The following is a 23,035-nucleotide window of genomic DNA, read 5'->3' on the forward strand; positions in this document are numbered from 1 at the left end:
TTTGAGTATATGTAGTTTTAACCTGGAATCATATTAATATTTTACATACTGTAAAATACCATCAACAAGTGTAGATGGAAAAAAAAACTCTTAAGATGAAGTATAAAAAAAAAAACTAACATAAGTATTTCAAATGAATAACCTAACCACACTGAAGGATGACGGAACAAAAACTAAAGTAAAATTTTGAACACATTATTTTGACTGTATACTCTCATAAATAAAGTCACAAAGAACTGTAAACAAGTGTTTAACGCATTCGTAGGCTGTTTTTTCTGCAGTGGGAAGGTTGAGCAATTCTGAAACTAGCTTCTCTGTACTTTAGGAATGAGCAAGTAAGTAAATATATTGAGAAAAATGGGAGCCAGATTTCATTGCTGGAGAAGACAAAGGACAGAATAGACCTTGCGATGGATATTGGCTGTGTTCCTATGAACTCATGGTGGTATACAGATACAAAAATAAGTGTATGCATGGATCTAGCATACATACATAACACATACATAATAAACATACACACACACATGCTAGTTCCTGTCTACTGAGATGACCTAGAAGCAGTAATCCCCTGCCCCCATGTAGTAGCAGCATACATACACACCTAGCGCCCAAATCTTGGTTTCTAAATTCTGTTCTTCCCTATAAGGATCCAGGGTTTCTGAGCAAAATGACTAATTCTAGGGCTGACGCAGGAAAAAATACAAGATAAACCTGGAATATCTTATACCAGAAAGTAAGGATGTGCTCAAGGAATAGCTGGCCATGCCAAAACACAGGAATCAGCCAAATCTGGTCATCAAAATAAACACATTTGAGTATCAGAATAAATGATAGAGATGGATTATAAAAAAAAATTGAATTAAATAAGAATCTATTTTGTTATAAATGAAGGAATGAACAGGGGAGAAAAAACAGCTCTTCCTTGAAGTAGAATGCCAACTAAACTGTAGAAGGAATGATGGAGTCAGAAAATCACCATCTGAATAGTATTCAGACAAGAATCATGCATGCTAAAACGAGTCAGTCAAGGTTTGATGAGGAAGAAGGTATTTAGTCTCAAAATACCCCCTCCAAAATACTTAGTAATTAAAAAGAGAAAAATAGTAACTTTACAGCAGTGAAACCTGGCAGACTTAACCAAGTGATCAAAGTTCTCACCAATAGTGAGACAAGCTGGCTTCGCAGCCACGTACCACATGACGCACTGAGAAGGAAATTTCCTTCCATTATCTCTACCAAAATCGTGTAACCAGAATCTAATCGTAAGAAAACACCAGTCAAACCCAAATTAAGGAACATGCTACAAGGTAACTGGCCTATACTCTTGAAAAAATGTAAGGTCATTGAAAACAAAGAAATCTGAGGAATTGTCCAGTTTAAAGGAGGCTAAGGAGGCAAAATAACTAAATGCAGCCCATCATCCTGGACCAGAGAAAAATGGTTCTTTTATTGTAAAGCTCAGTATTGGGACAAATTTGGTATTGGTAAAATTTGAATAGGGTTTGTAAATTAGATAATGGTAGTGTGTCAATGTTAATTTCCTCATTATTGGACTGTGGTTAAATTAAAAACTTAAAATGTCCTTGTTCTTAGGAAACACACACTGGAGCACCTAGGGTTAAGGGACACCACATCTGCAACTCCCTCTCAAATAGTTGGGGAAAAAAATTATAGATGGAATGCTGAAGCAAATAGTTAAAAAGAGCAATGCTATCAAATGTCATGATTTGGAAATATGGCAGTGACTACCTGAAGAAATAGTTTACAAAACACAGCAAAAAAAAAAAAAAAAAAAAGTTAAAAAACACCCCAAAGCAAGAGAATTTCTGAAAAGAGGACAAGGAATTATTTCTCTTAGCTTTACTTCTTAGTTGCATACAATACTTTTAAAAAAATCTCAGAAAGTGTATCCATTATAAAATGTTTAGAAACTATAGATTACTTTAAAAAAAAAAAGTAAAAGCAAACCAACCCTCTGCTATTTACTCAACGTCTAATCCAACCAGAGGGAGGGGGAAAACGTTTTACTTTCTCTCAAGTCTACCTGCACCCCCTAAAAAATGAGTTATGGGCAAAATGACTATTCTCCGCCCCAGCTGAGAGGATCCTTCCTTCCACCTCTTTTAAGTCCCAGGGAGGGAGGAGGGTGGCACAGCCTTAAGTCATTCCTTTCCACCTATGAAATCGGGGCAATTCTTCCTACTCTTCCTGCCTCCACTAGGTTCTTAGGAGAAAAACAAATGCGCTCAAAATGACCTTAGGTGCTAGATGTTCGAGTGCCAAGTGTGAGGTGCCGAGGGGTGATGGATAATTCTACTAAGGCTCAACTGCTCTCAGGATTGAGGCTTCTGAGGAATCTGCCTTCCTCTCTTCTGTTGGAGGTGGTTCGCACGCCACCCCCCACCCCCACTGCCAAATCATCCTCAGAGCTGCAGTCACCTGTCAGTTCTCTCAAAGTCCAGGAAAAGAAAACCATACCCTGAACGCCCGGCGCACTCAGAGGGAGCTCACACTGCATCTGCTGCTTGGGCTCCAGGAAGCGCAGAGACAGCCCGGCCCCGCTTACCATTCCCCGCTCCTCACAGCTGCCTCCAGCCCACTCCGGCCTCCCTGAGGTCTCCGAGGACTCCGCAGAGCATGCAGGAGAAGGAACCACAAGACTCGGCTGAACTCCAAGTACAAACTTTATTTCTATTACAAGGATGTTAATAATAATAGTAAAATTAAAAGAGGGGGAGGGGGCTCTGACACTTGGTCTTCAGAGCAAGCCAAGAGCTTGGGCCTCAGTTCAGATTAGGACAGAGCCCGGCACAGCCCTGAGGGGGAAAGGGAGCCCCCGGCCTCCTCCAACAGAAGGCAGTGAAGACGAAGAAGCGTGCTCCCCATCAGAACAAACGGCAGTGATGCCAAATGCCAGAGAAGCAGATTAAAACAAAACACCTAATCCACTCACCTATACCTCAGCTCATCTCCGAAAGCCTTGCTCCTAACACATATTGCAACTGTCCTGAACGCTTTACCAAAGCTCCTCCACACATACCAGGGGCCCAAATTCTAGAGTGGGGATGGGCAGTACACAGGAGAGGTTACCCAAACGTTCCCAAATTTAGGCCCCCGCAGGGAGGAGCATCACCTCACTGGTGGGTACCAGGTTCCCAGAACCCTCTCTTCCTTACACCAGGACCACACAGCACCAAGAAGCAGCGGTGACAGTATGTCAGAAGATGGAGCCCTGGTGGGCTGAGAGGTGGTAACTTACATTTCTGTGCTGCCAAAAGGCAGCAGCTAAAGCTGAAACATTCTCAACAGCCTCCCTGCTAACCCTCCTCCCTCAAACCCCCAAACTCCCACAGCACAATCTCAAAAGACACAAAATGGCCATAACCTAGAAAAAGTTAAAATCTGTAAGATCGCCCCTTCCTGCAGAGCTCGAGGAGCGGGGCTGCAGCGCAGCGAGTTGTGTAGAGGAGGCAGAACCAACACGCAGGCTGTCTGCAGACGCCGCTACTCTTCCTCCCCCTCCTCCGCGTCTCCAGCTCCCTGCTGCTTGGGGGCTTTTGCCTGTTGAACAACAGAACACAAGTGAAGTTTACAGAGAAAGGGAGAAAGCAGCACTCCTGAAGAGCCCCAGAAACACCAAGCTTTTATGGAAGCCTCCTTGTGAAAGGCCCAGAGAACAATCCTTCAGCCACAATCGGCCTACACCCAGCTGCCTCTCGGACCTCAAGACCCACAGCAGCCCACCCACGTCTGAGTCCTCGCTGAGCACCGCAGGCTGGAGCCCGCTCACCTTTGCGGTCCTGTTGCGGAAGTTGGTGGTTGTGGGGGTGCCCCGGGGATTCCTGCCACCTTCACTCCTACCACTGAAAGAGAAGGATTGGAAACTAGTTCCTGAGATGCCCCTGAGCAAAGGTCAGAAAACTCGGAACAGAAAGAGCTGGAACCAGAACAAAGCAGCTCTGCAGGAGCAGGTGAAACTAACGAACAAAAAAAACCACACAAAGCAAAAGAGCATTTGGAATCAGGCCACAGTACAATCAAAGTCCACACCCCCACGTTCTCCTGAGCTACCTCCGAGCTCCACTCCCAGGCCTCTGGTTCTCACCTTGCTCCGTATCTCCCTGAAGGCCCACGAGGGAAAGAGGGCACAAGGTTTTCTGGGTAGAGACTCCGAACAGGGTGAATGGCTGGAACGTGCCCAGGGGCCAAGGCCCCGTTCCGGCTGCTCCGACTGCAGCCCCGCATGCCCTGGCTGTCTGAGTTGTTGAGCTTTGGTGCGCGAGGAGGGCTGGGCTGGCACGCGGCCCTGGTGCCTGACGTGGATGTTGACAGGCGGTTCGAAGTAGCTGTCATATTGTTAGTGGGTCTGCTGGGGGGAAGAGGGTAGGTGGGCCCTTTAGCCGTTTTCTGCTTGAGATCATCCATGTAACCAGAGGACAGGTCTCCTGAGAAGAGAAAAGAGCACCAGCTTCAGGGAAAAGGCTGCTCTTGCTACTAAAGCTGGATTCGGGACAGGAACAAAGGATCCTGGGTAAAAGACGACTGCCCTACCCCTAGAGGATGCTGAAACCCACGTCTCCAGGACAGGCTTGGGAACATTAATCCACACAGTATAGCACCTAAGTCCTCAAGCACAGCCTCCTGACTAGTCAACAACAGTGTGCAAGCAAACCTTGAAAAATAATTTCTAATTGGCTTTGTAGCAATTGAGTTTCAAAAACAGATTACTTGCTTAGTCACGAGACTATTAAATAATAACAACACGGATAATAAATTTGAGTGCCCTACTCTAGTTGAGCATATTTCAACTAGAAGCAGGCACCCAGGGCAGCCACAGTTAAGGTCTGAAAATGATCTCCAAATTACCTACTAAGGGCACCGACAGGAGACCGGCAGCTGAATGAGCACTCACTCCGAAGCACGTCTCATGGCAGTCCCCAAAGCCATTACCCTACAAACCTCCACTCGAAACAGCTCAGTCTAACACGGGGCCACAACTAGCCACAAGGGAGTCCCCAGTGAGATCATACTGTACTTGGTAACTCAGGATACAGGCAACCCCCATGTCAGAAGAGCAGAAGAGAAGAGGGAAGCAGGCCCGAGGCAGCAGCCAGTCTGCGGAATACCCTGGTGTCTGACACGCCTCTTGGGCAGCTCTGGTGAGGTCTCCCGAGGCTGGAAATCTGGTCTAGGAATCCCCTCTGACACATGGCTGTTTGTTGTGGCTGGGCGCTGGTCACACTGGTCCTGACAGCAACAACAACAAATTAGAGAATTAGTACCTCTGCGCTGAGTCATTCCTAGAAGAGAGGGAGCAGCGGGATGAAAGGAAAGAAAAGCAGGTGGGTGCACACACCTTATCTGGGGGGGCGAAGGGGCAGACGATGGGGCAGGATAACTCTGACAATCACTGAGAGGAAGGGACTGGGACTAACAGACAAACGCATCTGGAACAGACCAGTCATTCCTGCCAGCGCTCAGTGCACTGACAGAAGCTGTCTCTGATTTGTGCACGGATGAGGGAAGGGTTGGTCTTGGGAGCCTGGAAAAGCAGGTCTACATTTTGACCACAGAGAATCTGCACTGTTGCTTATTTTGTAGTCCCCCTAGGAGACAGCAAGCAGTTACTTATCTACTGCCTGATCCAAAAACAGAAGTCTTTATCACAGACGTGAAATGTGTGGTGTTCCAGCAACAGCTTTATAGCGTCAGCCACAGGAGCGCCCCTGAAGTACCTTCAGTGTTAGCTCCCACTAACAAGCAAGATGGGCCAGAAAAAGTATTTTCCACTAAGACCCTGGAACCCTACACTGCAAAAGCTGAAAAGGGGCTTCAGATTATCTAATCTAACTCCTTCATTTACAGACGTCCCAGTGAGGGAACAGGGCCTATCCAAGGTCAAACATAAGGGCAAAGCTAGAACTAGATCCCGGTCTCCTGGAATGCAAGACACAAATGCCACCCCAACAGGAAGAAGCCACCTGGTCAGAGATAGAACACATCAGTGACCTCAGGGAAGCTCTCCTCTAACCCCTCTGGGAAGCCCTCCACGCCTGCTTAAATGGAGTCCTGGTTCCCTGGACCTCACCTAGTGATATGATGATTTCCATTGCCAGAAGGCCTGGAACTGTATACCTCATGCAGCTCACAAAACAAGGCGTGGCCAGTAGAGGGATCAGGTACACATGCAACTTAAAGGCCAAAGCAGCATTCTCAGCTCTGAAAGCCTGCAGCTCGCTCACAGAGGATCAGCAGCACGGGTGAAGGGGACGGGGCCTCCGAAGGTTCTTACCTGGTGGTGGAACAGCACCTCCTCTTCCAGCTGCACCCCGCAGAATTCACACGGGATGATGACGCTGTCCTCCACAGGAGGTGAGCTGCTCAGCCCCATCAAAGAGTCAAACTGGTTACTCGCAGCCTGCTGCATTAACTTCTGGAAGATGACCTCAGGGTCCTCCACCCCTTTGGGGGAAGTTCTGCCCACACTGAGCGGAGGTAAGGCACATGGAGGGTTACAGCTTGTCTGTCTCAAAAAACACAGGTTTAAAAAAAAAAAAAAACAGCAGAGGTTAAGGAAAAAACTACATTCTGAAAATATTTTCTAGAAGTCACACAATTTTAATAATGCTTAATATTGGGGATCCTAAAGGGAAACTAAAAAGGGTCAAGGGAACGCAGATGGAACACTCACTTTGCTTTTTTATTTTAAGTGTTTCTGTTCTGTTTTAATTTTTTTATCATATGTATGTGATTATTCTTTTCAAATTAACTCGAAAAGATTCAAATTCTTCCCACGGCCATACAGTAAGAGAGGCCCAAGCATTCTTTGTTATCCCTATTCATGTATTTTCTGATCCTGCTCCCAAAGCAAATACCAGATGTATTTGTTCCACTTGTGGGGGGTGCATTTCCACCCAGAGCACAGGGACCACTTAATATTACAGAAGTGCCAGACTAGACCAAACCAAGTCAGACAGTAAGAGTGTTGAGGGGAAAAATGGCTCCTTCCACCAGGTAATCTTCCAACACAAAGGCTATTCCCTGATCGTTCCTAAATAGCTCAAGAACTTTCAGTCATTCAAAAATACCTGACAGCTTTCACTTACCAGGTATCGAGAGATTCAGAAACTAAGAAAACCCAGAACCTACCCTCAAGGAACTCAGTCTAGAGGTGCAGACCAACAGGGGATCAGCAGACCACATCACAGGGTGAAGGGGACAGGCTAAGAGCGATGTGGGCTTCTGGGGAGCACACAGGTGGGACACCTCTGGCCTAGCCTTCAGAGTGTTCCACAGGATGGTCTCCTGAGAGTCATATCTGAACCACATCTGTAAGTAAGGGCTGTGTGCTGCTGGGTGTGTCACAGAGGCAGGGGCAGAAGGCCATGCATCTCCAGGCAGAAAAAGTAAAGTGCAAGAGACCCCTGACCCTTCCAGAAAACTGCAAAGACTTCAGGACGGCTCTAGTAAATCACAACGCGGCCTGAGAGGAGACCAGGTTACAAAATGGTCAGCAGAGATGTACACTATCACCACAGTACGGAGGGAGCAACTGGGCCTGGTGGCGTGAACAGTGCTTTGCCCAAGAGGGAACAAGCTGAGTTCTCATACCCACATGTCAGTCACAAACACCAGAGTTAAAAACACAGTTGCTACCCCATCATAGTAGCTGTATTAAAAGTTTGCTCAACTTCACGGGGCCTGCAACACCAATTATGGCCTGTACGTGTCCATTCTTAAAGCTTAAAGCCCTCAGTAACTCACAACACACCTGATGGTCAATCAGCAGGTCCTCTGGGTAGAGCTCCTCACAAAATTCACAAGGCAACATGGTCTCATCAGCCGCACCTAGGTATCAGGCCACACAGTCAGACTCAAAATGAACAAAAACAACTTGATTCAATTTTTTACCTACCTTGGGAGGTTTGATAGGAAAGTTTGACTTCCTTTGCAATTTCTTAGACATAGCAATTTGTGGGGCTGTAGATCCTCAAAGTGAAACCATCTAAGAGACAAACCCTAAGCAAAAAACTTCCACTACAGAAAGAGAATTACTTGTCACCATTTCTGAGGAGCAGTAAAGTAGTAGTTTACCCACTATAAAGGAAGAAATGTACGTGTGTCATTACCCTAGGCACTAAGAGCCTTTTGCGCATTATTTCAATCCTCAGGAAAAACTTACAAAATAGATCCAGATGACCCTCATTTTACAGACGAAGGCACTGAGGCTCATATATCACATTGGCAGACAAATATCCTGAACAGAAAAACCCTCCCAGTACAAAGTACAAAAAAAAAGGTGTTAAATAAAAGTAATTTAAATGAGTAAATAAGAGCAATTTTAAACCTAGGATTCCCAAAACACAAGAGCCTCAGTGAGACTTTGAACAAGTAGAGGGTGAACAGTGAGAAGAGGCAAGGAAGCTTGCCTGCCTAGGTTCTAGCTCTACAGAGAAGAAAGAAAAATCTCCAATAAGGAATAGTAACCAGAGTTTGGCCTTTACATGGGTTTGAGTGGAGAATCTACATTTATGTTTTTACATACATTCACATTGCACAGTTTTAAGAAGCTCAATTTAAAATATCTATCCCAGTCAGTAGTAATCCCAGGTGTCTGCTGGAGGCATATATAAATAAATACCCTCAGAGGAACACACCCGAAAACTTAACGTTAACACACACACATACACATACAGGCAGGCAGCAAGCCACCATGAGTGAGTCAGCAGAAATAACAAATTGGAAAAACCAGACTTTAGATGTATTTTCAGACACAATAGAAAAATAAGTATATTTAACATGTTTAAAGATATGATAGGAGAATTAGACCACGACCACAGAGGTAAAAGAGATTATTTTTAAAATGATGAAGCACACTGAAGAAAAAAGAATCAAACAGAACAAATGAAAAATATATATATACAATCATTAGAGCGAAAGTCTCAATAGACATACTAAACGACAGACTAAGAAGACAGATAAGAAATTACCCAGAATGCAGCACAAAGGGCAAGGAAATGGAAAATGCAGGTAAAGAAACTGAGGACAGAAAGAAGTCTAACAAACCTACATGGAATTTAAGGAGAGACTACGGAGCATGGAAGACACGCAAAAAAAATAGATGAAAAATAGTAAATTTAGAATCAGGAAGGCCATTAAATCCCAAAAACTTTAAAGCAAGTGAAATCAACAGGAAACTGCAGAATCCCAAAGACAAAAAGATCTTAAAATCTGCCAGACAGAATAAGAGAGAGACACCTACAGAGAAAATAACAAACTAACAGATGACTTCTCTATAACCAACAACAGAATAAATAAAATAGTATCTTCAAAGAACTAAGACAAAATAATTGGTAATCTAGAACTGTATGACCAGAGAAACTATCAATATGAAGACAAAATAAAGATGCTTTCAGACAAACCAAAAGAGAGAATTTACAATCCATAGAATTTATAAAGAATTCACCTCAGGAAATATATCCTAAAAGGAAATTTGGAGAAACAAGGAACCATGGATGAGCAAAGAAAATGGTAAATATATAATAAATAAAATGATTAATGGAATGAGTATATAAAACAAGAAATGTCTATATCATTTATAAATTCTAAGGGTACTGTATTAATTAAGAGAAGTATGATACGTTGATTAAATTTAGTCTTTGCTAAGTTAAATATTAACATGCTAAAATTTCCAGGGCAACCACTACAGGAACAGAGACAAGAGAATAAATTAGAAGCTAGCAGAAAGATGGAATGAAACATGCAAACAAAGAAAAGTCAATAAAGTAATCTAAGAAATGGCCAAGAAAGGAAAAAATAAAACTACACTAAATGCAGACTCTTCACTTGCCACAACTATGCTACTGTGATTTTACTTTCTTCACTAATCTAAATGCTCTGATAGAAGTCAAGTCTGAACCGCTGATAAGAAGACTCACGATGAAAAGACACTGCTCAGAGTTTGGAAAACACTTTATGTGGGACTAGGACATTTTCCTAAGGGAAAGAAGCAGCAGCTATTAAAACAGAACAGATCAAAGGTAACAAAAGGAAGACCTGAATATCAACATTCCATAAAGGGCTGCCATACTTAGACATGGAAAAGACTACAAAGCTAAACACTGAGAAGCCTTGTTCTGCTCCCCCAAATTCAGGATGTCTCCCTAATAAAATCAGCTCTTAAACAATCCCACTGTATTATACATTCACATATTTTATACACAAAGAATATAAAGCTATCTGAGACCTCTGGGGAGAACTGGGAAACTCACCAGTGGGTGAAAAAGACATGTTCCCTTTTACACACTTTTACTATTTTCTATTTTTATTACATATGCAAATTATCTATTTTTACACCCCCCCCAATACAAAGCATTATTTTTAAGGGAGAAAATACAGCCTAAATAGTAGTTTTTCAGCCTGTGGGGACATAACCTTCTAAGACATCAGAGACTCATCTTCCACAGTCTTTGAATCTACATGTTAACCAGCCACTGTCTAGAGTAGACCGTAAAAAAAAAAATACTGCACATGTATTTACTATTCTTCAAAGTAATGTAATTTATTGTAATTAAGAATATACAAAAATTTTAAAAAGGAAAAATGTCATTGCCTATCCAAATTTCTGTTAACACTACCATTTATCTCCTTTAACCAGGCTATAGAAAGACCCAACTTCAATGCTTGGAGCCAGGACCAATTCCTATTTTATCAAAACCAACAAAATGTTAAGAGTTAATCCTACTGTTCTTGGAATCACTATCCTTACAATGACATGAAGAAAAACCACAGCTGAGAGCTAATTCATTTTCAAGTCCCTAAAATCTTACAGCGTGAGGGTTTTAAATATGATATGCATTTCTCAAACATATTATTCTCTAAACAAAAGACCCAATGGGCGGTTCACTGCTCATAATCCAATTTTAATGTTTTAAACTTAGGGGGTCTTAGGGAGCAGGCTATAGCTCAGTGGCAGAGTGTGTGCCTAGCATGCACAAGGTCCTGGGTTCAATCTCCAGTAACTCTGTTAAAAAAAAAAACATTTTTTTTAAAAAACCAAAACCCTAATTACCTCCACCCCTCCAAATCAATCAATCAATCAATCATAGGGGATTTTTCTTTTGGAGGGGGGATCAGGTTTATTTATTTATTATTTTTTTAACAGAGGTACTGGGGATTGAACCCAGGACCACCTGCATGCTAAGCCTGCACTCTACCATTGAGCTACATACCCTCCCCCACTTCAAAGCTTACTTTTAATTCATGAGTCCAATAATACTAATAAAAAAGAATTGTTTTTAAATGGGGGTGCGGAGGGAAGCAAAGTTCTCTACAGAAGAATGACAATAAACATAGAACGAAGGATAGGAACAGAAAAATTACCATTTTAAAATCGCCATAGTAATACTTGATTCAACCAAGAAACATCAGTGAATACTAAAACTGCTACATAAGACTGTGTAGATACCCTGTTCCCCAACAATCTAAAAATAACATCCTGCATATACCTATTATGATGTAAGAAGGCTACCTGTATAATGGAGATACCTGGCAGACCCCACTTAAATGAATAACTGGACAAACTGGCATCTTGAGGAAAACACAGCATGGCCAAATAGCATTCCTGCCAAAACTGTAAGCTGAATTTAAACATGGGAAAATAATCAGACAGATCTTAATTGAGAAAGAAATATTCTACAGAACAACTGGCCTGGACTCTTCAAAAATGCCAATGCCCTAAAGGAGAAAAGGGAGGTGGGGGGAGGGGGCTCAACTAAAAGAACCTAGAAAGAACTAAATGTATTGCACAATCCTGGATTTTCAAAACAAAACTAAAAAGGACACTATGTACAAGGAGGGAACCTTCCTGACAGTGATATTTGTGAGTGCCCTTGTTCTTAAGAAATTCATCTTAAGATGCAGGAAGGATTTAGGGATAAAATATTATGTCTGCAAAGTATTCTCAACTGGTTCACAGGGGAAAAAATATAAAGAATAGTAAAAAAAAAAATTAAAGTTGGTGAATACAAATGAGGGGTATACAGATACTGGCTGTACTATTCTGACAATTTTTAAAAATGAAGAGTTGGGGAAAGCTAATAAACAAAATAAAAAAAATTCATTCTCATAAAAACTTTCCATTTTAAACGAATTGTTTAGTGTTAAGTCTTTAAAAAACTGTACAGAAAGAGGCTAGTGCAGAATAAACAAACCTACCCCTTATGTCATCCAGAGCATTGGGACCTTCACGGGACTGGTCTGCCTCACATATGACCCTCCAGAAGTCCTGCTCTGCCATGCTGGGGGCCTGGCCTTCATTCTGCAGACTTAGGGCCAACATGAAGTCCAAGTTCGCACTGTCTTCACCACCCTCTTTGGGGGTCCGTCGGCTTCTATTCCTTTCCTGCCTTTCTTGTTCTTCCACTGCGGAAAAAAAAAACCAACCAATATTCAAGATACATTAGAGGTACTGCCATCCGTCAACTCAAGTCCATGCCTAGCAAATATTCAAGGTTTATAGGAATCTGTGCAGGAAAAGAGGTCCAGCCCTTCAGTTCTTACAGGACTCCATATATTAAGTGCCATGGTAAAAGGCTCCATTATTATTCTAATTATTTTATTAATAAGCAATATTAATGAGCTATAACTGAGGCAGATACTATGCTAAACATTTTACATGTATTTTCTACATTATAGCAGAATGGCTTTAAAGCATGGGGTCAGATTGCCTGAATCCAAATTCCAGCTCTACTACTTAACTATGCTCATAAACCGGCTGCGAGCACTAAATGAGTTAATACCTGCAAAGCACTTTGCAAATGTCTGAAGCACGCAGGGCATGCTAAATAAATGTTAGCTATTAACAGCATCATCATCCATCAACCCTGCCATCCAAGAGTAATCCAATAGCAAAGAGGTTCTGTTATTCTCACCTATAGGAAAGTTAAGTGTTCTTCCTCATGCTACCTAGCTACAGTCAGGTTTCTATAATTAAGATTTATTTGGCTCCAAAGCCCTGTTCCCATTTGCCCCGAGATCCTGATGTCATTCCAGTTTTCTAATCCCAAACGCAACTCACGTAGATTATTCTGAATTGGAAACCGGGCTGTCACGCTCCTTTGGTTGGTGGTCCTGGTATGGAAAAGGTCAGATTCAAAGGCTCTCAGGGGCCTTCGAGGTAGCCTTATGGGTGGGTCCAGAGCTTCAATTTGTCTGAGTTGGGATGCAATCCAGATCCCATCTTGACCCCAAGATTCATCATATGCATTAGGTGGCATGGCAACCTCATCTCTCTTCTCCTGTCCATCTCTCCCACAAACGTCAGGGTGAGTCTTCAAATCTTTCACCAGGACATTGCGCCCACAATTGCCACACAACTCCGTCCGGGCACCACAGTAATCTTCATGGTCCTTCAGTTTGAGAACAGAAAGTTCCAAATCACAGTGCTGGCAAACGGCAAGCCGTAGAGGACACTCAATCTCCTGCAACACAGAATAATGAGGCAGTTAACATGCAAATCTAAGACAGGCCATGTTTTAGTACAGGGCAAGGAAAGCAAAAAGTATTCACAACAATACTCGCTTCCAACCCTGCTCTGCCTGACATGATTTTCTATGTATTTAAGAGTTACAGCTTCCCTCTTTGTCCTGCCACCAGGTTCTACAAAAGGGAAACTCTTATAAGGAATTTATTCAGTCACCCTCTCATCACTTTGTGCACACATTACAAAGTAACCCACAATCAGCCTGAGAAGTACAGGAACAAAAAGCACACCAATTCATATAAGCTTGTCAAAGCTCCCCTCAGACCAATTTCCCCTTACTACTCCAATTTGTCTTAAGTACCTGGCAATGAAGAAAAAGGACTGCTCTTTAGAAAGACATTGATTTTTCTAATCTGCACATCCACACATAGTACTGGCTTTAAATTAACGAAATAAACCAAGAATCACCAATGAAGATGACCCAAGAATGTGAATGTATTCAGCAGATGATGGACAATACTTTCACATTTAATTTGAAATGGTCACTAAAGCACTAAATAATTTAAAAGATTAAAAGGAATGTTACTATGATATGGACATTCCAAAACTTGGGAACTTAAGCTAAGAACTTCAATATCTACAACTGTCAAAGCCTGACTTGCAAGAATGTTAAGAAATACTTTGTTCTTTTTGTTGTTGTTGTTTTTGTTTTTAGGAAATACTTTGTACTTGTACTTTTATGATGATTGGTGTATCACCATGTGACTCCCAGAAATAGCTGGGAGAGAAACTAGAAGAGGAGGGCAGTTGATTGGAGGTTGTTTTATGCACCAAGTAGATGTTAAAAGTCACAGAAATACTCATTATTATTGTTTTTTGCTTGTTTGTTTTAGTTTTGAAGGGTTTTTTGTGGGGGGGTGGGGATTAGGTTTGTTTATTTTTTTTAATGGAGGTACTGGGGAATGAACCCAGGATCTCATGCATGCTAGGTATGCACTCTACCACTGAGCTATACTCCTCTTCATTATTATTAACATAACCTCAATCATAACCCCTCTTGCTGGTTTGGCCTAGTAAAACATAGGTCAAATGCTTAAAAAAATTAATGAAATGTGCTAAATTATTTATGAGACGTTTATCTCTGAGCTGTGGGGTCATGAGTTATTCTTATTTTCTTTTTATATTTTCCAAATTTTTTACATTGAATATATGAGTCACCTTTTAAACTAGTAATTCATTTATAATTTTAAGTCACAAAAAATGAAATGCACATATCTTAAGTGCATACCTTGATGAATTTTTATATATGTATTCACACTCCTGTGTGACCACCAACTAAACACTTCCTGGGATTTTTTAACTGGTGAATATGCTCATTCAATATATAAACTCATTCAACTATGGCCAGTTTTATCTCAACTAGGGGCCACATGATACTATGTTTTCTCTCATCAAATGTTCTCTGAGAATCTCTAGGTGTAAACAACATGTTATCTAAGTGATCGAGAAGTCAAAATGAAATTACAAGATGTAAGTAAGGCAGGCTTTGTGCTAAAGAGGTCATATCACACTATCCAACCCCAGGCTTGGTTTAGTGCTCAGTGAGCCTGCCAACAGCCAGACCCCAGCACAAATGACTCAGTTCCAAAGAGAAAGGCTCTGAGGCTTGAGCACAAAGCACAACAGCCATTCAGCCAAATCTAGCAGCAAATAGTTAAAGCTTCAAATAGGCTTTGAGTGGCAGTGTGCATGGAGCTGGTGGAGAACAAACTCAACAAGACTGGCTTTCTGCTCTGCATGTGGCTCTGTAACCTTGGTAGGACTGGCCCCATGGTAACTCACTCCCTTCACAATGCAGGGAAACCTACCTCATGCTTCTTTAACTGCCTCTTCTCCAACTTCTTGTTACATTTGCAGGTCACCTAGGGTTAAGAAGTAAGAATCAATAAATTGGCTTTGTGACAATATGCTCACTTGCTATTACACAATAGCAAGTATAATCCATTTATGAACGTTTGAATACTTGGTGGTTCACCTGACAGTGTTCTGTAGCCATGTGAGTCTCCATGTCAGATTTGGGAAATGGTTCCTTGCAGATAGGACACATACCAATGTTCCTTTGACAGTGGATCTCATGGATGATAAAGTTAAACACAGGAATTTCTTTTTTGCTACAGAAATAGATCAAAGAAAAAGGCAAGAATTACTGGCATCTATACCCAGAGGTATCACATGGAAATCTGTCCTGTCTAACCTTTAGTCTCCATTACTTTTCTTTAGTGAGTATCTAATGTACTATTACTGTTACTACCCCTGCTTTTCAAGAATTAACTCCTGAAGGTTTTGAGTCTTCTGTGCAACACTGAGTTATCAGTGCTAATACACTACCTCTAAAAGCTCAGACTCACTTTCTAGATGTCAGAGCCACAACCAATAACAGGAAGTCAGATGCCAAGAAGAGCTGAGCTAGGCATCCAACCATGCCCCAAAGCACAATGATCCACTCCAGGAGTATTTAAAAAAAAAAAAATTTCACTACCAGTCTCAGGTAGGTTTAATCCCATTAGATTTTATTCCACTAAAAGTCAAACCAAAAAGAGCAGATGCCAGCTTTGGGACAGTCAATGGAGAAGACAAACTTGCCTACTTTATGTCCCACATGTCTTTCAAAGCAGGCTGGATGATAGTTGGGAACAAGCTCTGGCTGGGCTGGTATAAATGTCACTGCAGAAATGTACAAAAATGAAATTCTGAACCCCTTCCCCCAGTCCTGTCACCTCATTCGTTCTTTGCCATTCTCCTTGAGTTTAAGGTATCCAATTAAAGACCATATCTAAGTTAAGAAAAGGGAAGATACGACAATCCTGACTGAAAAAGATCATTTAAATTTAACAAGAGTATATATATACACAAACAAGAGGCACATAATATTCAAAGGCCTTCTATTTACTTATTTGGTTATACCCATTAGGAAACTCCAATTCCACAGTCTAACTAAAGAATGCATTAAAATAATGCGCCTATAGCACAGGGAAATAGATTCAAGATCTTGTAGTAGCTCACAATGAAAAAGAATATGAAAATGAATATGTGTATATTCATGCATGACTGAAAAATTGTGCTGTGCACCAGAAATTGACACATTGTAAACTGACATTGTAAACTCAAAAAAAAAAAAAGCTGAAAAAAAAAAAAAGAATGTGCCTATAAATATGTCACCTAGAATAAATTTTCAGAAAATAAAATACTAAATAGGATAAATAGCTAGTTACAGAACAAATTTTTTTTCAGATTTTGGGGGGGGGTAATTAGGTTTATTTATTTACTTATTTTTGGAGGAAGTACAGGGGATTGAACCCAGGACCTGGTGAATGCTAAGCATTTGCTCTACCACTTGAGCTATATTCTCCCTCACCCACAACAAATCTTTAATAACCCATTTTGCCTCGGAAGCTAAATACTACAGAAATCTTCTCCCACACTAAGTTGTAGATAGCTTACTGCTCTTACATAATCTTCATACATAGTCTAAGAAACATTTCAAAGTAGGATGACTGATATGCCTCCAGCTATAGTCATACTCCCAGTCTGAAAGACCAAGACACCAAAAAATACAAATTCATTTTCATCCAAAGGTAGAACTATTAAGGTAGTTCTCATGCTAAAACTGGAAGGTGACACAGAATAACAAATGTAAAAGATGGGAAGGAAACTAACAGATAAAGAGGGAAACTACCAATGTTTTGACACATTTAATTTCCCCCTTTTCTCCAAAATTTCCAGCTTTCTAAGGAAACCACTGGCTTTAAATTCAGCCTAACTATCTCAAAACTGTAGAATATTAAAATATACAGTGGAAGGAGCTATAAATCAAAGTTACCATTTAAATCTATTAAATCAATAAATACTAAAATTAGTAAATCCCACTATTAAAGATGTTATAAAACTAGTACTTTAATTCATCACCTATGGTAGTGTAAAACCACTGATTATAAACAGCCTAAAAATATGTTTCTAGGACCATAAAATTATATGCTTTTTAACCCAGTAGTCCCACTCTTGGGATTATGAAGATTTTCATTTAGAGTGCCATAAAATGGTAAAAAACTGAAAACCATTAAAAATGTGTAAACAAGGAAACAGCTAAGTTAAATATGGTACACCAACAACGTGCAAGAAGCAGAGCTGTATGCTGATTGCAAATCCTCTGTGCACAGATGCCATGAAAAATTAAAGCCAGTAATTACTGATTACGGTGCTAAGATTCTAGATTCTTTTTTCATAATTTTGACAGTAATTTTCTTAACAGCAAAAGTCAAGAAAATGAATGTCTAGTTTTTATTTTACAGATCTATTTAGAATAATCTCCTGACATAGAGCATTCTGCACACATAAGGCCACTAAAATTTTAGAATTAAAACAGAAAATATTAAGGACCACAAAATAATAACATAAAGAAGCAAGAATCAAAGGCAGCCGTCAGGTTAAGACCACAGAGCAGTATTTACTACTACACATTTTCACCTATTCAGATACCCTGAAAGAAAAAGATAAACAATATTTACAACAATTACATGAAACAGCTGCCTGATGGTTTTCTTTTTAAATTTAACTGCCAAGATAGTCCCACCAAACATTACAAAGCAGACAAAATACCAATACATTTGCTTCCTACCTACAGATAATATCAAGATGGTTTAAGTGAGATAAATGAGAACACAATTCCATTCTAGATAAAACCGCTAAAAGCCCCAAGGAAGGACTAGCAAAGCTACAGATGAAATCTCATTTTAGATAGAAATGACTGAAAGGCAAGCCAAGGCTTCCAGAAAAACCCCCAAACACAAGGAGCCAGAGATTAATTCTTTAATACATGCAAAGATAAAAAGTCAAAATCTTTTAACATTGAAACCCTGTTTCCTAGAACCGAACTCTCCCATCAAACAGACAATACAGTAAGAAAAGAGATAACATGCAAAAAACATCTTCAATCACGATAAACTATTCTTTTTACTGGTCCAGTAGGTCTAATTGCAGCTAGTATTTTTTGAACAACAGAACAACAGAAATATGGCTTAGGGAACAACAGAAATATGGCTCTAAAGACAAAATTTTAAAGCCTGGAATTTAAACAGGGCTACTTAGATAGGAGGTTTGTGCTGGCTTAATCAGCTTTCCATGCTAATCTGCTTTTTTTCTTTAAATAAATTGCTTGGGCTCCAAATAACCTTGTTTTCATTAGCTTTCCATTAACTTACACTCCCCACTTTTTTTTTTTTTAACTCCCTTAGCATAGTTATTTATATATTGTCCTAGGTTTGAGATTCCTTCAGTTGGAGTGGACTGATAAAATAAGAATATCTTAACTGATGTCAAAGCCAATATGTCTGTTTTCTTATAAAATCACAATGTTTCCTTGTGATTTTTTGTATCACTGGTTATTATACTTTGGATCTCAAACAGTACATATAAAACCCAAAGTTAAAAAAGTTTTTAAAATGGCAAAAGTAATAGTGGCACAGTAGGAAAAAATACCCTGTACAGCAAGACACCTTCACAGAAATGAAATCTTAATTCCACACAGGGAAAGAACATTGTGCCCAGCAGCTGCTCTGATTATATCCTAATGCCGTCAAGAAGCTGAGAAGAAAAAGGCAATAAAAAAAGAAAAATTTTTATCTGGCTCAACCTTTCACCAGTCTAGGTCGAACAACTTTTCTCATCAACATCTCTTTCCTTCTACCAAATTTGGTAAGTTAAACACAGCACAGGTAGCTCTGCCTTGCTTTTTTCTTTAGCTGTCAGTAACGGAACTCATATATTACTAAAACACAAGCTCTTGAGAAATCCCGACCAGGAACTGGCTGATTATCAGCTGCGCTAAGTTTCATTTCAGTAAGAAAGAGTTGCTCTTTCTTGTCACTCACGTGTGTCAAAAACATCAAAATAAAAAAGCCTGACATTCAAGTCTACACCCAGTCTAACAATTTTGGAATCATGAAATGATAATGATTAAACTAGACTGCTGAAAACTTTGACTTTTTTTTTCTTTAAGCAATGGAACATTCCCTCAGCAAAATTCTTTATAAAAACAATTAAGCTGCTCTGGTTGAACTGTTTTTTCATTACTAGACATAAAGCCAAGCTCACTAAGCCTTGCTCACAATCAACCTCAAGACAGCCACTGCCGCCATTCAGGGAAATCCTTGCAACACACTTTGAAAGACACTGCTCGAGTCCAAGTATTTCATTATATTTTTAGTACCTTTAAAAAAATATACTTTTCAGAAAGACAAAAAATAAATTCCCTTACCTCTATGTCAGAAAAGTGAGGCTCCAAAGCAGTCAAGTGACTTGCCAAAAGTCATTAACTAATTACAGATAGGAACAAGAGCCCTGACTCCCAGCTTCATCCTGTAACTCTAGTCACTACTCTATGCTACCTAAACTAAACTAACCAGCTTGTCAAATTTAAAACAAGCAATCTTATCCAAAATTGTTAAAAAAAAAAAAAAAAAGCTTTAGTCTCATATATTTGCACCACATACTATACAGCTCCAATTTTAACCTGCCAGTAAATAAATCAACTCTTTACAGAAGCTAGTTTGTCCTCATTCCAGAAACATTTCTTAGATTTCTTACCAGTTGTCACACAGTCGAGTGTCCTGGTCACCTTGAAATTCAGCCATCTCTAGATGTTCCTGAAAACAATAACGTGTGATCTTTCAATTTCATTTCTGCTTTTAAGGATGACATGCAAAATACAGAAACAAACAGTGCACAGAAAATGTCACCGAAACCAGTGCATTTTATTTAATATCCAATATACTTGGGTTTTATCTTTTTATTATTTTTTGATTTTCATTTTAAAGTAATTTGACGTGCAAAAACAGTACAAAGAACTCCCACATACTGCATATATGTATATTCATGTATGACTGAAAAATGGTGCTGTACACCAGAAATTGACACAACATTGTAAACTGACTATAACTAAAAAAAAAAAAAAAAAAAAAAAAAAAGAACTTCCACCTACTTCTCACTCAATACATCATAAATAACCATAGTAAAATTATCAAGTGCAGGAAATCAATACAATACTAGTAACTAATCTACAGATCTTATTCAAATTTCACAACTCATCCCACTAATACCCTTTTTCTGTTTCAGGATGCAATCCAGAGTCACATATGGAATTTAGTTGTTATTTCTCCTTAATCTTCTTTGATCTAGGGATTTCTTCAGTCTTTCTTCATCTTTCATAACCCTTGTTAAATATACTGGCTAGTTATTTTGTAGAATGCCCTTCAATTTAGGTTCATTTTATGTTTTCTTATGATTAGTACATTTTTGGCAAAAACACCATAGCAGTGATGTGGTGCTCATCTCAATGCATTAAATCAGAAAGCACATTATATCAACAGCCTTATTAATACAGATGATGCTGCTGAGCACTTCATTGAGATAGTGCCAGGTTTCTCCAGTGTAAAGTTTTTCCTTCTTTCTAAACAAGATGTCAAGGCAGAAAGCAAAGTCCTGGCAACTTTATTACCAATATTTACTTTAGATTATCCTTTTCCGTGACGCAAAATGTTCTAAAATGCTTACCCCTAATGGGGCTCTCTAATGGTTTTGACATTTCCAAACTAACTCACGTTTCAAAACAAGTACTGTCATTTAACACACTAATTAAGTTAACATGTTAACCCTGTGTGCCACTTGTACCCTAGTACTAAAAATACTTTACAAATTAAAGAAATACAGTGTCTGATCTCTGATTTAACAGAACAATTTAGTGATTGAGAAAAACAAGCAAAAAACCCAGATATACCTTAAGATGAATATTTTGATGGAAAAGTAGACAACTGGAGATGGAGTAAAGGGACTCTAGATAAAGGTGTGAGGGAAGACCTTTCTGAGGAGATGACATTCAAACTAAGACCCGAATTGCAAAGAGCCAGGCATGCAAAGAGTAAATAAGATAAAGGATGCAGTTAAGGCAGTGGGCCTAAGAGTCAATGAAAGAAAGTACAGATAGATCCGAAAAAGCAAAATGAAAAAAGGGGAATCAGTCAGGACCTTATCATGTAGGAGACAAAGAATACTACTCAATTATATTCCAAGCTCAGTGGTAAACTACAGAAGAGTTTTAAACTAGGGAGTGACACTGTTCAAGATACCCACTCTGTTATGATGTAAACTAGCGTTAGAAAGCATCTACCTATGAAAATAAATTAAGTTGCCAAAAGCGGGAAGCCTCATACTTTTCCCAGGGCTGACCCACTGACCCTGGACGTGACCTATTTCAGCCCACTAAGCCGAGGCCAGAGCCTCGGATGAGGTGAAGTGCCCGGTTTTCTAGCTGTAAGGGGATTGGGATGACACGCAGGGCTCAGAGTTGGCCCCTCTGAGGGTCAAATTCTGGTTTGGCCACTCAGCAGATGTGCTGTGATTTACCCTCCCTGGGCCTCAGATTTCCCCACACAGACAAGTGACAATGGTCACTGTGAGGAGTAAATGAGCGAATGCAAGGAAGTGCTTTGGTAGCGTAAATTTCCTTGAAACCTTAGAAGGAAGCCCTCTTTTACAGATCGACCAGGATTCCCGGAATTTCCCTGTGCGCGAGGGGGTGGACACACCACCGTACGGTCCAGACCCGGTACGAGGCGGTTTCCAACTGTCCCCTCCCCCAACGAGGTAGATGAGGTCGGAGATGCGGAGGGGAGAGGGCATCAGCTTCGCAAATACTAGCCACCATTTACTGTGCCTCTATTGACTGCCAAACGCTTTACATAGACAATCTTTCAATCCAGACCACAACCTACAAGGTGAACGTCATCCTCCCCTTTTCAGGGACCGCGAAAGCGAAAGTCAAGGGAGACAGTCGCCGTACAGTTGTTCAGGGCGGGGACTCAACCCGGGTCCGTCGGCGTAGAGCCCGCACCCGGCCACCTGCGACCCCCTCACGCTGGCCGCTTGGGGCTCCGGCCCAGCTCCGCCCGGGGCGCGGCGCCCACGGCGGCGCTCCGGACGGCCGCCTCCCGGTCCCCCTGGGGCCAAGGCCGGGAAGGGGCGGTGCCGCCAGGGGCTGTCGAGGCTCCGGTTCCCAGAGAAAGTACGGCCTCCCCCACTGGCCAGAGGAGACGCCGCGGCGCAGGCATCTTTCTCCTTACGAGAAACGCCGACGACCCCAAGGCCCAGAAGCCCCTCACCCACACACCCCACCCTCGGGATGCCGGCCTCCTCTCGAACTGGAGGCCACAGGAAGCTCCCCAGGCGCGGCCCGTCGCAACTCTCACCCGGGAAGCGAGGAAAAACGCCGAGCGGACCAACCAGCCACAGACCCAGAACCTCCTCAGACAGCCCGGGCACTGAACAACGGCCCCCGAATCCGCCTCACCACTTCCGACCGTCGCGGAGGAGCCTGCCCATTGGCCAGGGTCGGCCCCGGCTGTCTGCGCATTGGGTAGCACAGCTGTCGCTCCCAGAGTCCCGCCTTCTGCGCGCCGATTGGCCCCTCGGAGCGCTACGGGGCGTGTCCCTAGAAGTCCC

The 23,035-nt window shown here is 41.2% G+C and overlaps 1 protein-coding gene across 1 annotated transcript; it reads right to left on the reverse strand.

Annotated features, from left to right (window-relative positions):
• Positions 1-2,666: 2,666 nt before the first annotated feature.
• TRAFD1 (TRAF-type zinc finger domain containing 1) lies at positions 2,667-22,911 on the reverse strand. The gene is made up of 12 exons (XM_010995837.3): positions 22,783-22,911; positions 20,126-20,184; positions 15,519-15,654; positions 15,352-15,405; positions 13,079-13,481; positions 12,217-12,423; positions 7,772-7,848; positions 6,293-6,523; positions 5,127-5,247; positions 4,106-4,445; positions 3,791-3,863; positions 2,667-3,561 (listed from the first exon to the last, which is right to left on the reverse strand). Exons 2-12 carry the CDS (start codon positions 20,170-20,172, stop codon positions 3,505-3,507), a joined length of 1,746 nt encoding a protein of 581 aa, XP_010994139.2. The 5' UTR covers positions 20,173-20,184; positions 22,783-22,911; the 3' UTR covers positions 2,667-3,504.
• Between the last annotated feature and the right edge of the window lie 124 nt (positions 22,912-23,035).

The sequence above is a fragment of the Camelus dromedarius genome, chromosome 31, assembly GCF_036321535.1.
Source record: "Camelus dromedarius isolate mCamDro1 chromosome 31, mCamDro1.pat, whole genome shotgun sequence".
NCBI lineage: Eukaryota > Metazoa > Chordata > Mammalia > Artiodactyla > Camelidae > Camelus > Camelus dromedarius.